The sequence below is a fragment of the Cololabis saira genome, chromosome 14, assembly GCF_033807715.1.
Source record: "Cololabis saira isolate AMF1-May2022 chromosome 14, fColSai1.1, whole genome shotgun sequence".
Taxonomy (NCBI): Eukaryota; Metazoa; Chordata; class Actinopteri; order Beloniformes; family Belonidae; genus Cololabis; species Cololabis saira.
Window position 1 is genome coordinate 15,709,139 of NC_084600.1, and position 17,093 is coordinate 15,726,231.

The 17,093-nt window shown below is 43.7% G+C and overlaps 1 protein-coding gene across 10 annotated transcripts in view; it reads right to left on the reverse strand.

The window, feature by feature from the left end:
- The window catches only part of LOC133459699 (pleckstrin homology-like domain family B member 1), a 47,943-nt gene that overhangs the window by 8,282 nt on the left and 22,568 nt on the right, over positions 1-17,093 (reverse strand). For 4 of the 10 annotated variants that reach the window (XM_061739895.1, XM_061739897.1, XM_061739894.1 and 1 more), the window contains 16 exons: positions 14,786-14,980; positions 14,577-14,708; positions 13,066-13,203; positions 12,479-12,607; positions 10,445-10,600; positions 10,251-10,361; positions 8,834-8,911; positions 8,587-8,724; positions 7,183-7,308; positions 6,898-7,053; positions 6,566-6,706; positions 4,293-4,412; positions 4,137-4,215; positions 2,253-2,397; positions 1,863-1,953; positions 684-830 (listed from right to left, as the gene is read on the reverse strand). In XM_061739895.1, the coding sequence (XP_061595879.1) occupies positions 684-830; positions 1,863-1,953; positions 2,253-2,397; positions 4,137-4,215; positions 4,293-4,412; positions 6,566-6,706; positions 6,898-7,053; positions 7,183-7,308; positions 8,587-8,724; positions 8,834-8,911; positions 10,251-10,361; positions 10,445-10,600; positions 12,479-12,607; positions 13,066-13,203; positions 14,577-14,708; positions 14,786-14,980 (2,082 nt within the window). The remainder of the gene's footprint in view (positions 1-683; positions 831-1,862; positions 1,954-2,252; positions 2,398-4,136; positions 4,216-4,292; positions 4,413-6,565; positions 6,707-6,897; positions 7,054-7,182; positions 7,309-8,586; positions 8,725-8,833; positions 8,912-10,250; positions 10,362-10,444; positions 10,601-12,478; positions 12,608-13,065; positions 13,204-14,576; positions 14,709-14,785; positions 14,981-17,093) is intronic. The other 6 variants (XM_061739899.1, XM_061739900.1, XM_061739898.1 and 3 more) reach the window with 6 other exon arrangements.

A 17,093-nucleotide genomic window follows, 5' to 3' on the forward strand; every position in this document is an offset into this window, starting at 1 on the left:
GAGAAATGCAGAAAAATAAATATGTTGTAAACTCAAATTAGAGTCTTCTGTATCAGGAATTAATGTGTTCTTGAACCTATAAGGTAACAATAATATAATAATAAGATAACCTTGTTTGAATTGTATTGGCTAAATACAACCTTTGACTAAAACGAGACTAAAATAGTCCTGCACAATTCTGACTAAAATGTTCAGACTTTTAGTCGACTGAAACTTGACACGATTAAAAGGAGTATGAACGTGACTAAAACTAATAAAAACTAAAATGACAGCTTGACCCAAAGACTAAACTAAAACTAAAATTGAAACAGGCTGACAAAAACAACACTACTTTAACCATCCCATAATAGGCGTCTCAGGAAAGATTTTCCCCAAATTACAACTTTTGCAACTCAGCTAAACAAAGAAAAGCTCAGCGCTGTGGCGTTGTGTCGACGCTGAACGATCGTTCCTATTGTTCACTTGTGTAAAACAAAGGGGATAATCTGGGAATATTTGTTCATATCGACGAGACACGATCAGAGCTTATTGAGAGTTTATCTTGTACCCCCCCCGTCTCCTCCTTTACTCTTTGCTTTTCCTCTCAAGCTCTTCCACTTCCCCTCCTTTCTCCTACGATCTCTTTCCGTCTTTGACAATCTTTGATCGTAGCTCACATCCCCCCCCGCCGCCGCTCCACTGACCTGAGAGAAGTGCTTCTCTCTCATCTTCACCTCCTCCTCCACCAGCCTCCGCCTGTGGGCCGTCTCGTCCTGCAGCCTCCGCTCGGCCTCCTCCCGCCGCCTCCGCTCCTCCTCCAGCATCTGCCACCGAGCCTGCACCTCCCTCTCCTGGGAGCACCAGGACAACAGAACAAGAGACAATGGAGAGAAGAGAAATATAACGGGGAAATGGGAGACGGGGAAATACGTTAATGGAAGGCAAATATTGCGATTCAAAGCAAATGAGTGTCAGAAGATGCACATGAGGATTCAAATCCCAATCCAGGGTTTTGTAAAATATATCCTTTTAGTCTGTGTGAGGAAGGCGACGCTTTGCTGATGTAAAATGATCCTTTGCAGCTTTCAGAGACTTACTCTCAGGCTCGCTTTGTTTCAACGCGAAGAAATATTACAAAGGACAACAAAATATTTTACAATTCCATTTCACCACCTCTTAAGCTCGCTGTTCACTTTCACTCCTCCTATAGTTTATCCTATTGAAGAGGAGGAATACGAGTCTGGCAACAACTCTGAGTTACAGTTTGTTAACTTTCTAGAGGACTGGAACACTTGTCTTTATAATAATAATAATACTAATAATAATAATAATAATACTAATAATAATAATAATAATAATAATAATAATGTTATTTATTTTATTTTAATGAAATCTCTCATTCAAATGAATGAGTTCTCTTAAATCTTAAAGTTTTTCCACAAAATGTCACTGAAATATTTGATAAGGAGTTGCAAACAATTACTCAATTATTATTATTACTATTTTTACGTGTTGTGTTTTTTATATATGGTGTTTGATTGTTTGTTTCACTGTGATTGTATGTGTTTGACTCTTTGTGCCGCCTCTTGCCCAGGTCATCATTGTAAATGAGAAACTGTTCTCAATTGACTAAATAAAGGTTAAATTAAAAATAAATGAATAAAATTAAAGGTTCTCTCAAAAATATTCAGTTTGTTATAAAACAAAACAAGAAAACTTAAATGTTTATATATATATATAATGTTGTATATAATGTTAATACTTGAAAACCTGCAGGTATTGATCGTTTGGAGAGTTTTGCTTGAATAACCGTTCATCTAAAAACTGATCCTGGTTACTGATCCCCAGTAAACCTGGGGTTACCACGGCGACGGAGAACTCACTCTGTTCTCGATCAGTCGGGCTTTCTCCTGCTGCGCCTCTTTCAGCATCTTCTCCATCTCCTCTATCCGCTGGGCCTCCAGCCCGCAGGCACTGGGAAGGGGGGGGGGCATTGATTACACGGCTGTGACAAGGCAAACAAACATGCCTGGAGACCATAAAAAAAAAAAAACAAGAACAGAAAAGCAGCGGGAGAGAAACAAAGGCACGGCCCTTTATCAACACCTGTAGACTCCACTTCAAAAAAACTTGAGCGGGTTGGCATGGCAACAGCCGGTGTAGTCACGTGAGCAGGCAGGTTGTCACAGGAACAAAGAACGGTGACCTTTCTCGTGAAAACGCGGGGGGGGCAGACTTGAGTGTTCCCATGGAAACAGAGCCAAGTCCCTCACCTTTCCGGGGTACAGGCGGAGTTGCCGGCGGAGACGCTGGTCTCCAGGCTGTCGGAGCTCTCCAGGCTCAGCGTGTCGTACGCCTGGCTGCCACTGGGGGGCAGCTGGTGGTGCAGGATGGAGTGATGCACCGTGGGAGATGGATCTGCAGGGGGAGAGGGTTCGAGGTCAGTTCTTACAGCATTACACTGCCCTCTAGTGGCAGAGCATCGCCACTATCTGCAGGTGGAAGCCAGTGATCACCGGTGATGTGCAGATGAGACGCAGCTTAACGCTGCAAACATCCGATCAGGGTCCTGCTTTAAATTTGGACTCAACTCTGTAATGGCAGTGATTTTTTTTTTATTTAACCTTTATTTAACCAGGTAAGTCAGTTGAGCACAGTTTCTCCTTTACAATGACGACCTGGGCAAGAGGCACAAAGAGTCAAACACATACAATCACAGTGAAACAAACAATCAAACACAATATATAAAAAACACACAACACATAAAAATAAGAGTTACAAACATGTGCAATGATCACAGATGAATGTTTGGAGTGTATATTTGAATGAGAATGGGATGAATGTGTGAAGTTTAAGTGTTTGCTGCAGATGATTCCAATCACTAGCAGCAGAAAACTGAAATGAATTCTGGCCAAATGAGGTAATTAGTTAATGTAACTGCTTGAACGTAGGTTCCCAGTGTTCATGTGACTTTTATGAGCCGTTCAGATTTGCGCATTTTCGTTACGTAACCAAAATGCAATTTGCACCGGTTGGCCTCCGATGCGTGAAACCACGCCCACAACTAACTCCACCGGCCGGAGCTTCCGCCATTTTTCCGTAGCGGTGTATCGCGTCATTCAGGCAGCCAATCAGCACAGAGCCTCATTATCATAGCCCCGCCCACTCAGAATCCCTCATAGATAATGAGGTTAGAGAATGGGATGATAAAGACATGGCTCAGAGGCTGAATTTCTCATTTATTTAGCAAAAACAATCAAAAGCTTGTTTTTAAGACATTCAAGGCCTGTTTTAAAATAGGTATTAGATGCCATAATAGGTCCCCTTTAATATTACTTGTCCTTTTGTATTGCACCAAATCGCCACAACAAATTCCTTGTGTGTTAAAAAACAGATAACAAACCTGTAAACAAAGATAAACCCTCCCCCCAAACCAACCAATGTATTCACTCATCCAAAACCCAACAAATGAATGCAAACATTTGAATGATATAACAAATAAAATCCGGATAATGTGGAGAAAAGGGTTTAGTGAAAAGACCAAGGTGCTGTCCTGAACCCAAAACACCCCAGAGGTCCTAGATGGCCTGCAGGAGGCTCAAACCTGGAACATGGAGGCCACGACCTACAGCCTACAGGCCCCACAGGACATCCCATAATGTGTCAAAGGCACAGAGCAGACCTACACAACATTAGACAATTTAACTGGCTGATTCTTTTCATCGGACAAGAATTTTTATCAGAGTCACAAGATGACACACACCAAGTTCATTCAAGTTCTTTCTTTGACTTCTTTCTTTAAAGGATCTAATTAGACATTGTCGACTCGTTTAAAATGCTATAAAGTGTGGGATTTATAGACGTTTGTCTCAAACAAATTTGGTGTGGCACACCCATCTTGTGACTCTGATGAAGGCGGAAGTAATCACCGAAACATGTCAGGTATTTAAAAAACCTAAATATTCTTATCAGACGAAAAGAATCAGAAAGTTAAATTGTAAAGCCATGAACAAAATTAACTTCATTAGATCATTAGACAAGTTTTTTTTACTGCTCCGGCTCCTCAGTAATCATTCCCACCACAAACGTGGTTAGAGATCACCAACTGCAGATCGGGGTGGGACATGCACGGACATAAACGGGCTCTTAGAAGTCACCTTTGCAGTAGAGAGGCATTTGCTTCCTGGGGTCGTAGTCTGGCAGGTGGGACATCTCTCTGAGCGTCAGCTGCAGCCCCTGAGGAGGAAGCGGAGAGCATTTGTGAGGTGAACTGCCGTCGTGACTCACCCAGGGCTGTGACTCAGTAAACTGACCTTGGTGAAGGCGGTTTTGTCATTGATGACGCAGCTGGAGTGGGACATGACGGCGGAGCTGCTGACGTGAGCGCTAAGCGATCCCTGCGCCACCTCGCCCTCCGACTTGGACTTCAGCAGCTGGGAGGAAAACATACGCAGATCAGTGTTCAATGATCACACAGTCACATCGGTCCTGTCTGCCGGCCTCTGGTGGGAGGAACCGCAGGCTCTCTAAGCTGCACACCTCACGAGCCACAAGACCTCTGGACTGCTAATAGTCTCTAGTCTCTAGTCTGAGTAGACTTGTAGTTCTTGAAACCACTTTTTTGTGGTCTTGGTCTCGTCTCAGTCTCGACAGTCTTTGGTCTTTTTTTTTTTTATTAACATACAGTGCAAACAACAACAGAAGACGACATCAGTTTGTGTGTGTGTGTGTGTGTGTGTGTGTGTGTGTGTGTGTGTGTGTGTGTGTGTGTGTGTGTGTGTGTGTGTGTGTGTGTGTGTGTGTGTGTGTGTGTGTGTGTGTAGATAAGGTGATGAAAGTAGATACATAAATTGACAATATTAATTCGAGAGTAAATAAGTTAAACAAATAAATAATTATCATATAGAGTGGTGTAGCACTATACAATATAGAATAATAATATAGTAATATCCTAATATAACATAATTTTTATAAAATATTATAACATATAACCAAATGATATCACCATACTATTATATATAACGATATAATAATACTATAGTTTAACATCCCATGAGATTTCATAACTTAATATAATAATAAACTATGAAACAATACATCATGATAATGCCAAGAATAATTATTGGAATTAAAATTAGTAATTTATATATTGCAATGAGGGGTGAGGTCAGACCGGGGCGTCAGGGAAGCGAGCAGGAGGCCCCCACCAGACTCCAGTTGCCCGACCGGGAGCCCCAGCAAGAGGCAAGTAGGACGGCAGTGAAAGGAAAACCCCCCTCTCTTTTTCATTTTAAGGACTTGTTCTTGTCTCGGCCTCCGGTCTCTCGGTCTCAGTCTCGTATAACTGAGATGCCGTTCCACACCAAGGTGACAGAATCTGGTGATCAGCAGTTCTTCCTCTTGTTAATGTACAGTTTTGTAAACTATTTGTATTTTGTCTGTATGTAATTACAGTTTTATGTTTATAATGGCCTTATTTGAATAAATGTATAAATAATATTTGCATATCGTTTTGATTGATTAAGCATCAGGTCCATTTCAGTGATACTGATATACGGTGTAATCTGATTACTATAATGGTAAATAATGCAAGTTCAAGTTGATAATTGTATCTTTAATATTTAAAATTCAGGTTTCATCTCCAAATTAAGTCCAATTTAAATCAGTAACATTTACTATCCATTCTTTTTCTGAGGTGGAGGGGGGTGTTGGAGCTGGTTATTCTGCTAGAGGACTTTGGGACTAGTTAGTAGTCGTGTCAATCCTTAAAAGCACTGGAGTCAATCCTCCAATAGTGTAGAAATAGCGGTAGTGCAGTCGCCACACATATCTGATCTCAGCTGATGGATGAAAACATTCATAGTGAGTTCAACATCATCACCCACTTCTCTGTGTTATTGAGCTGCAGTTGAATACAAGCTCATATGGAAACTAGCTGAACCAGAATGATGTTCTACAATCACGCAGGATCAGGAACTAAATAACTATTTTTTTTTGGTCTTGGTCTTGAGCTGAACTAGTCTTGGTCTAGATACTCTCTGGTCTTGGTAGTGTTTTGGTCTTGGTTTAGGTCAGGGGTCACCAATCCTGGTCCTCGAGGGGCCGGTGTCCTGCATGTTTTACATGTTTCGCTGCTTCATTGCACCGTGATAAAAGTGACTGTGTCGTTAAGAGAATTGTGCAGACCTCAATGACAAGCTGATGACGATGATTAATTAGAATCAGGTGTGTTAAAGCAGAGAAACATCTAAAACATGCAGGACACCGGCCCTCGAGGACCAGGATTGGTGACCCCTGGTTTAGGTGGTCTTGACTACAAGTCTAGGTCTGACGTTTATTGTCTGTTTTTAAGATCAGGTTAATTGGGCGTGCCGTGAGTGTCGCTATCTGAACCATCTGCGACAACATTTGCTTCATGTGGTGTGTATTTTTAATAACAATAATGATTCATCCATCTATCTAAATATACTTTTCCCCCACTAGATGGCGCACTAGATATACAAATGTTTGGTAGGAGCCTCCCGCTGTTGGCCTCCTCACAACAGACCCTACGAGCTAGAAACCTGCAGAGCATGAGTGGATTTACCTGCCCGTGTCTGCGTGTGGAAAAAGACTTTGCAGGCAGCGGCGGCGGACACAGCTGAGGCTCTCCAGCCGCCATGATGTCCTGGTACCAGCGCTCAAGATTAATGGGCGGCATTGCATTCCTGCTCAGCTCAGCCTGGCTCTGAGGTGATCAAAAGCATCCAGCCAAAACAAAACAAAGAAAAGAAGCAAACAATGGAGCTGCAGCTCAAAAACAGGCAGGAAAAATGTGACAAAGAAGGTCATACCGTAGAAACTCAGTGGATGGTTGCAATGCTGAGAAGTGAAAAGTGCCAGTTGTCATAAAAGCAAAAGCTTCAGGGCAAGACAAACCTTTGCAGAGAGAAAGGATGGACCACATGCACTCGGGTGGGATGAGAAGGAAGATTCGGACGAGGCCAGTTGGAATGATGGAGTAGAAGAGGAAGACGAGGGGTTAACTCTCTGCACCCCAAAGATCTGGCTTAACTGACTGACCGTGATGTACTCCTTCAAAACACCACACACAGATAAGACAGGAAGAGAGCAGAATATGGGAGAGAAGGTTAGGAAAAGGCTTCTGCAGGAACATCTGCAGGAACATTGGAGACACGGTTAAGAAGCAGGAAAGCTGACTACCTCACACGGCAGAGCTGGAGACACAGTGAGGGACAGGCAGTGGAGAGCGGCGGGGGGGGCGGGAGCGTGAGGCTGCAGGGAGGCGTTTCCGTACATCTTATAGACGTCAGACAGCCGGAGGTACTCCTGCGTCGACAAGGAGCCGCTTGTTAGAGAGTCGGCCCAAACATCCGGGAAGCAGAAGTGGAGCTCATGCAAGTTGACTAATCATAATTTCAGTTTCATAGATCTATGGCGCTTTTCCACTAGCACCTACTCGGCTCTACTCGGCTCAGCTCGACTCAACTCGGCCTGGTTTCTTTTCCATAACAATTCTGCACCTGGAGCAGAAGTAGGAGGTTGGAGTGAAGCTGCTGTGACGTATTTGATTGTGTGATCTAAACGGAGAAGACAACACTAAAGATGTAGAACCTGGAGGAGATGATATACAGGACTGTCTCAGAAAATTAGAATATTGTGATAAAGTTCTTTATTTTCTGTAATGCAATTAAAAAAACAAAAATGTCATACATTCTGGATTCATTACAAATCAACTGAAATATTGCAAGCTTTTTATTATTTTAATATTGCTGATTATGGTTTACAGTTTAAGATTAAGATTCCCAGAATATTCGAAGTTTTTGAGATAGGATATTTGAGTTTTCTTAAGCTGTAAGCCATGATCAGCAATATTAAAATAATAAAAGACTTGCAATATTTCAGTTGATTTGTAATGAATCCAGAATGTATGACATTTTTGTTTTTGTAATTGCATTACAGAAATCACAATATTCTAATTTTCTGAGACAGTCCTGTATGTGCTGCTGGGTCTGTGACTTGTGTTCGATATCAAGTTAAAAATGAGAGCGGCAACGCTTTTTGTTTGTTTGTTAGTTTGTCTCTGCGCTGCTGAAAAGTCAGCTGGAGCCGTGAGCAGCTATGAAATGACAGAGCTCCTGGTAGATCTGGTCGTTCCTTATCGCCCGTCTAGATCCCTTTTTAATTCTCTCCTCAGCCACCAGGTTTATGAACATCTGCACCTCAGAGTTGGATCACCAAACAGACTTTTGCTGCAGTTGCCTGTCGGATAAAATTAACAAGAAGCCGCCGTCAGAGTCTCTTTCACTGATTTCCTCCTCCTGACTCAGACGTCTGACTCCAACCCCCCGACCAATCGGTGGCCTGTAGTGTGATGATGTCAGATACAGACTCAGCCGCTTAGAACCTCGTCAGAATAGTTACAGAAAAAGTATCTACTCGGCCCGTTTAGACCCCTAGTGGGAAAGAAACAAGCCGAGGCGAGTCGGACTGAGTAGGTACTAGTGGAAAAGCGCCAAAAGAGCAGATATTCAATCTGGCGGCAGACACACACCCCTCATGCCCCGTTTACTCTAGAAGCACACCGTTTGTTAGGAGGAGATTTACCTCTTGGAGCCTGACAGGACAGAGTTCAGGGGAGGGAATGACAGAGGAGGAGGAGGAGAAGGAGGCAGAGGAGGGACAGGGGCTATGAGGACGACCGTCCACATGAACGGGGTCCGGTTCGCTGATGTGGAGCAAGTCCTGTTCAGAAAGTTTACCTGAGTGACATAAACCCATTTTTGCAACAGTTCTTGTCCAGCTCAGACGCCGCGGCTGGCGGCGGTGGCGTGTTTCACGTGTACCTGCTTACCTCTTTCGTGGACTTGGGAAAGTTTCTCCCCGTCAGGTTGTGGTACCGCTTCTCCAGGGCGATTAACCGGTCCTGCTCCTGAAAGGAACATGAAAACACCGGCGTTACCCGGCCAGTTTTATCCATGTCTTTAACTGACGTACGCAGCTTCGATCAGAGGTTTCTATACCCTCATCGGGGACTTGAAGGTCATGGGAAGGGGTTTGACAGAACTCACTGGATTGATATGAAAATACTACAATTAAAAAAAGCCCAAAGAGATCCGAGCAGAACTGGGAAAGAGGACATGTCCACCTTATCTCTATATATCCATATCAATACAGGGCCATCATGCTGTGGATATATAGAGATATATAGAAAAGCTGCTGCTTTGAAGCTTTGACTTCAGCGTTAGTTGAACCTGAACTGCACAAATATCTGCACGTATATCCCGGGACAACAACCCACTGAATCATGGATGCGTGTCGAGGAGGACGACTGGCCTGTCAATCAAAACGTTTGACTTTATTTTTACTTATTTCTTGAGAGAAGCCGCAATGTAGCAATACCACTAGTGACCACAAGGGGGCAGCACATCACAAAAAGAGGAGAATGATACGACACGGTGCACGTCTGGTGGAACAAAGTGGTACCACAACACTTGCTGGACGTTGCTACGTTTTCAGTAAAGAAAATAAGGTCACAAAGCTTCAAACTCTTATAAAAAAAAAAAGATTTAATCATAAATGGGGTAAATTTTGTTCAAAATCTCGGCCTGAGGAAAAATAAAATCATGAAACACCCAAAGAACAGCGCAACTGCACTTTTACGATGGGACAACACTCCCAGTGATGACATCTGGAAAACAGTCCATAGATGCCCCCTTGTGGTCAGAGTTGGAATTGCAACATAGGGATACTAATCAAAGCCCACACGGGGGTGCAGGTCATCGTGGCTTCATGTCCAGCATTTAAAAAAAAAAAAGCCTATGGGTACAACAAAAAAAATGAAACCACATGGTTCATCTCATGTGAGATGGATAAAGCTGATCCAATTCTAAATCTCAGATATATGAGGACTGTACCTGCAAATAGCCTCAGTCAGAGGAATTCAACAAAGTTAGTTACCACCGCCAACCGTGGGAGGAAGAGTTGTGGAATATCCCAACAAAATAATGCTATACGTTTATACACTGTGGTGTGTTTACATGGTTGTATCCTTTAAGTTTAATCCAGTTTATTTCAGAAACTTGATAGTAAATCAAATTTTGAAAGACAAAATGTTATTTTTTGAAATAATGGACATTAGTTCATCATTCTGCCCAAGTGTAAAAAAAACAACATTGAAATCAATCGTCAAACCCCAGTTTTGCCATTAAAGTCTTATACTAAGTATAACTGTATCTGTATATGTAGGTGTGTGGATGCTGGATCCTGACCTTGTGCAGCAGCTGCAGAGCCACGCTCCTGTCTTTGGCTATCATCTCACAGTCCTTAGACGCCTGTAAACCCAGCTGCTTCACCTGAGCCTCCAACGCCGCCATCTTCTCCTGTGAACCACGTTATACGTTATACTTTTATCCCCCTCTGGCTGCAAGACGATCACGTTTCTACTTCCACCCCCGGTCCCCACCTTCCTGTTGGCCACGCTGTAGTGGTACTCGGCTTGCTCCTGGAGGAGCTGCGAGCTCTGAGCGTCCTTCCTCTCCTCTAAACTGCTCTCCTCCTCCAGCTGGCAGAACTCCAGCTCCTCGAACTGCTTGGTCCCCGACTCCAGAGCTTCAGCTTTCTGCCCACAAACACGTGATTAGCACAAGTTATTCACGCTACTCAAGATGCAGCAGACCTCCCTACCATCAGCCTGGATGAGTCTTAAATGAATCCTAATCCAAATGAAAAGACCAAAAACTATTTCCCTCAGGTATCCAAACGTGTCGGCCCGCCTGGATGTGTGAACACTTATACATCCTGAGGTCCCCCAGCCTGCAGAGCTGCTGTCCATCAGGTCTAACCAGCAAGAACGAAGCTACAGTTGGAAAAAAGGCCCCATTAACCTGCTTTACAAGGAAGTCTGAATGTTATCTAAAATGCAAATAACAAAAGACTGAAATGACTTTCAAATAATTTAAAATGTATAACTGAAAATGAAAAAAACAACAATCTTAAACTGAGAAGGGTACAAAAGCAACACATTTTGAAACTATTTGTTATTGAAATATATGTATGGAAGTAAATCTGTGTCATCAGATTTTGAAGGAAAAAAGTGATTCAATTTCTAGCAAATTAATATTTATCCATTGAAATTATGTATCTGAATATTTTTTAACATGGTGACCAGATTTTAGCCAATAATATCCAATAATAACGGGGCTTTGTGTGTTTTAACTCTTCTTTACGCTGTCAGTGTGGTTTGCGTCTGTAATAGACGGATGACATTTGTACATTAACAGACTGTATCAGACATGAGCTAAGCGGAAGTTAAATGAGATGACGTTCGTTTTTTTTTTTCAAGCTCTCAGTATGATGTCATATATTATATAGTATCATAAAAAAGCCACCAAAAACAAAAAAGTATCGTAATAATAAATGTTAGCTGTCTATTTCTGAATCTTGCATCTTGAATCGATTGCTCTTCCTTGGGTTCCTGGATGTTGCAGTTGAATTTTTTAACGTTGAAAAACATTCAGATACATAATTTCAGTGGATAAATATTCATTGCTAGAAATTCAATCACTTTTTTCTTTCAAAATCCGATGACACAGATTTACTTCCACATATATGAGTTGACATTGAACTGTATGCATTAAATAAATTTGAAAAACGCTGAGGCGGAAAAGTTGTTAAATGTGAGTTAAATGATGGAAAAATAACAAGATAAAGCTGCAAACGCCTGAGAGACAGAGGTGAATACTGCAGGATCCAGAACGCTGGTTCGTGCATGCATGCAGGATCTCGAGGGTCTGAATCCAGACTGCAGTCCAGACCTCCAGACCCGTCACCTACTAAAAACAATCAACACACTGTGAAACAATAATCTCAGCAAAAGGAGATTATCATTCGTGAACCAGCCAGAATCCTGGAAGCGAGCAGGAACGGGGGAAGCGAGGTGTGTTCCCGATAACCGGTCTCTTCAGGTCCAGAACCTTTAAAAACGGTGTTATTAAGGCATCAAAGTCTTGTTTTAATGCATTAAACCACATTCAGTGTGTTGTTTTCATACCACTCTCAGTTAAGTGTTGGAAGGTGCAGACAACAGGTTGTTTTTTGGTCTTTTCTCAGGAGTTATGGATCATTTACTGAATATTAAGAAATACGCTCTGGTCTGGTTTAAGAGTTAAAGAGTTGGATAACTGCCAGTGAACATGCAGGTTTTTAGAGCAAAGCTGTTAATGATATTACTTCTCGTTACTAATCGTGAAGCGTCTGGGATGGGGGGGGGGAGCGGAGGCCGGCATCGACACGGCAACCGACCAATACATGTTTGTGTGATGAAGCACGACACAGGAAATGGAGGAAACTCGGCACATTCAGCGGTTTTGTGAGCGGCTCAGAGCTCGGAAGCAGAGTCGGCGTGGAGGCTCGCTTCTTCACAGATCACACAGTACTGCAGTATCCAGTATGTTATAACTCACTGTTGCCAGCCAGTGGGCTGCGTGAGAACACTGACCCTGCTGAGCTGCTCCTGCAACTGTTCCCTTAGAGACAAGGGGCACTTATCAAACTGCCTCTTCAGCTCATTGTACTCATTCCTCTGCTTTTCCAGGACCCTCCGCTCAGCCGACACATTAGCCCTCCCCTAAAAACACACAGAAACACACGCAAACAACACAGTTGTGCTCGCATTCAGACCCACATACCACGGCAGGGAGGAGAAACGTAAAATTAAATCAAATCACGGACAACCTAAACTCCATGCAATCAGGTTCTGAAGCTGCGATACCGTTAAGACGTGTTAGAGCAGGCGGGGTTAGGCTGTTAGGGTAATAAGCCGCTGCAGGGCTGCACAAATCTGGCAACTCGTGGTAAAAAAAAAAAAAAAAGATTTAACAAAATGGCTAAAACAGCATTTAGTAGTTTCTGTTACGTTTAGCAGAAAGTCCCTTCCCCGCTACGTGTCGCGGGACTGCGTACTAATAAATAAGCAGTGCAGGTGAGCTGCGACCTGGGAAAACTGTCGTTCTGGTTTCAGAGAGGCGTGAGTTTCTGTATCCGAAGGCATCATTCACGTGCAAAGGACAGCGTGACGTGGCTCACCTTGTCCTTCTCCTGCCGGGTGGCCTTGTCCAGCTGGCTGAGTCTGAGCTGCAGCTGGGAGAGGATGTCGTTGGCAGCCTCCACCTGCTCCTGCTCCGCCCGCCTCTCCGCCTGCAGCAGCGCCTGCTCCATCTCCACCTGGGGGCAGACGCAGAGTCGCGGTTTACAGCCAAGCGAAGGCTTGACGGTGATGCCCCTTTTCCACCAAAACCGGTTCCAGGGCTGGTTCTGGTCCAGTGCTGGTGCCGGTTCACAACTGGTTCAACTTGCCAACCAGCTGAGAACCGGTTTGTTTTTCCATAAATCGGGTGCTAAGGGGAGCCACGTCATTACGTCACTGCAAACGTCAGTTACGTCGCTGCGTTTGCATTGGCACGAAAGTTGAAGCAACAACAACGTATTTGCTCTAATACGGACCATATCGCATATAAGACTGTCACGTAGGGCTGTGCGATTAATCGATTTTAAATCTAAATCTGATTTATTAATCAAAATCGATGTTAAAAAAGGAAAATCGGAAAATCGATTTTCCTTTGTTGCAGCTGGCTGCATTACAGACAGAGCTCGTCTAGTCATCTTTGTTTGGTCAAGAAAATTGTAAATGGTCTCACTTTACTAAACTCAAGGAGGATTTACAGTATCTTTCAATTGCACTTCATTCCCAATGGGGAAATTTGTTTGCTATTTTTCTTTAAAGATAAAATATTTGTAACAATTTATTCCATTGTCTTTTGTAGTTTTACCAAAAAAATCGAAATCGAAATCGAAAATCAGGTTTTCAGAGAAAAAAAATCGGGATTTTATTTTTGTCCAAAATCGCCCAGCCCTAGTTTCACGGTTTTGTCAGTTCCTGTTTTATTTTGAAACCCGTGTCTTTGTGTTTGAGTTCTGGTTTGACCTTCCTGTTTCCCATCGGCCCTGATCGTCTGAACCTGTGTCTCGTTATCCCTTGTGTATATCTGCTCTTGTCTTCCCCTTGCTCCCTGCTGGTCCGTACTGTTTGTTCCTCCATGTTTTCTGCTCGGGTTTTTGTAGTTTTTGATTCTTGTTTTAAGCTCTGGTTTTTGTATCCTGTTCAGCAGAGCTTTCTGTTTTGTTTTCAACTAATAAATCACTGTTTTTGGGAACTCCTGCCTTCTGGTCTCCTGCATCTGGGTCCTACTCCAACCGCGTCCTGACAAAGAGAGTTTGTCTCCTCCTCAGACCACTGCTGTTTTGCTGTATACATATTAATTCTTATTTAATTTCAATTCAATTTTATTAATATAGCGTCTATTACAACAAAAGTTGTCTCTAGGCGCTTTAATAACTTACCAACTCCACCCCCTCCGCTTACGTAAGCAGTTCTCTCCTCTAGCCCAGCAAAGAGTTGGTGCTACCTTGGAACCGGTTTTTGTGGCGCGGAGCCAGTTCTTAGTCAGTGGAAACAGAGCCGGCCCTCGTCTCCGCCGCGAGGGCCAGGGATCGTGCACGCCAGCCGGCCAGGAGCTGCTGTGCACGTGTCGGCTCACCTCCTGTTTGGTCTCTTGTAGCTGCTGGTCCAGATCACCGACTCGGTGCTTCAGCTCGTCCACCCTGGCCAGGATCCTACTCCTCTCCTCCTCCAGGTAGACCGGCTCCTGCCCCGCCAGCAGCTCGTCACACTACGAGGAGATTTACATTTTCAAATGTTTTCCTCTCACATGCAGGAATAAAGGATAAACGCGTAAGCGTACGTTACCTCTTGATGTGTGCTCTCTGTGCTGCTGGACTCGTCTCTCTGGATTTCGTCCTCGTTGTCTCTCAGCCGCTGAGCTCGTTCTGCTCCCTGAGGAGAAGCATCCCCCAGCAGCCCGCTCTTCACCAGGTCGGCGGCGCCGTCCTCCTGGTTATAGCCGGCACACAGACTCAGGATGGTCTCCAGCCTCTGCCGCTCCTGCAGAAAAGACGCGGGACATCGTTGTTCTTGTTCAAAAGCAGATTAGTTGCAGTCGTCCTTCAGCCGCCGGCACAGGGAAGCTGCAGCCCGGCGGCGGTTTGTCCCTCGGGACGGGCGTCGCGTTACAACCTGTCAGAACTTGAGTTGTGGAGGAAAAGTGAATGTGACGGACTTTAAAAACAGTCGAGATCTAGGGGATGTTTCACCCACAGAAATGTCACGTGGGGGGGAAGTGGTGCTGCTGAGCTCATGATTCTTCTTCTTTAGGCGTCTCCGTCTCAGCCAGCTCGGGCTGCGGCCACACAAGCAGACTTCTCCCAGTACAACCCGTTTAGGAGCCATTTTTTAAAACTTTCCCATAAACATGACAGAATTTCTATATTCATACACAAAAACCACATTTCTTTTCATTTATAAAAATAAAACATTTGTTTCAGGGCGGATAAAGAGCTGAAACACATTTTTATTGATGTGTAACGGGGTCTGATGTTTAACGTCCAGGACCGGTTGGAAAACTAAGGACACGTTTACACATAGCCGGGTATTTAAAAAAACCCATATTTCCCCCTCTACGTTTTGAAAAATATCCTCGTTTACACGAACTCGGATAAATACGCTGTTAAGGTGCTATGAGCATCCAAACCTGCAGGGGGCAGTGTAACAAGAAGCGTAAAGTCATGCTAGCCAATCAGAATCCTGGAAAAAAACGTCAACAAATGACACGTGTGAAGCCTGAATAATATGGTTCTGCGTTAAATCGACGGCGTAGCCTACGTACGGTGCGCGTCGCCGCATACCCTACGCCGTAGGCTCTGCGTTGGTGTAACGCGGGACCATAAATCAGCCTTGACTGCCAGTTACTTCCAAGACGGAACGAGTCTTTCGTTTGGAGTGACAGAGAAGTGGAGTTACTTAAGTTTGACTTTAAAATATAAAACAGGTAAAATACAAGAAAATATTGAAGGTGGCCAAACTAATTGTAAACACAGGTCGCACAAATGATGCTGGTGACGTTTCAGTTGCTTAATGTGACGTTCTGAAGCCTAAATCTCCGTTTCCCTCCGTTTACAAGCAAACGTGAAAACTGAGTTTTTGAAAATCTCCACTTTGGCCGGAGTCTTCAGAAATCGTTTTTGGTGACTTAGAGCTTCGTTTTCATGTAAACGAACGGCCAAAACGCATGAAAACGCCACCGTTTTTGCTCCGTGTAAATGGGGCCTAAGGTTCACCAGGGGGCCAGTTGCTACTCGGGGTTCAGACTCTGTCTCTTCGTCTTATTGTTTAGCTCTTTAAGACAAACAGCCTGGGATGGTTTGAAGCCACGCTGTGAAGGAACGCCACATCTGACCACATGGGAGGAGCATATCATAACCAGTTCTTGTGACAGCGCCTGTTGTAAGACCAAGCGCCAAACAAGAGTTAACCAATTGCCAACAAAGCGTCAACCAATTGCCAAAACAACACCAACCAATTGCTAACCAAGCACCAACCAAGCTGGAGCTGGTAGCCACAGCTGACTTTGGCTGCCATAAGATGGACCTGCTCCGGTTGGCCCTCAAGGCAACATGGGGCCACGCGTCCCTCTTGACAAAACCTCCCGGACCACTTGACTGATGCATTGTTCAAATATTTCTACAGTTTATGTGTAAAACACAACAAAGTTAATCCCTCGTGGGGGAAAGCAGTATTTTAGGTTGGACGGTCCCCGTTCAACATCATAGTATGGTCTGGCTGGTTTTGACCACATAGCAGACATGTGCCCCCATGTGGTCAGTACAGTTATAGCTACATAGAGTGCCTTTAAGTTCTTGACATTTTGGAACATGGATAAAACATTGTGTATGTGTTTGATACAATTATTTTAGCTTGTGGTATTTCTATTGTCTTTCACTCTGCCAAACTATGAGACTCTTGCTTTAATTAAAATAGTGTTTGGTATGTAATCAACATTCCAATATGACAATAAAAAAAGCAATATGACAATAATTAGCAGACTGGCGGTGACTGTGTGTAACGTGTCTCTAAATGCTGTCTGTCTTCGTCTTTTTCAGCCTTTTGCAACAGAAACGGACTTAAACAGCAGGTTTTAGACTGATTTTAGCCTTAATGA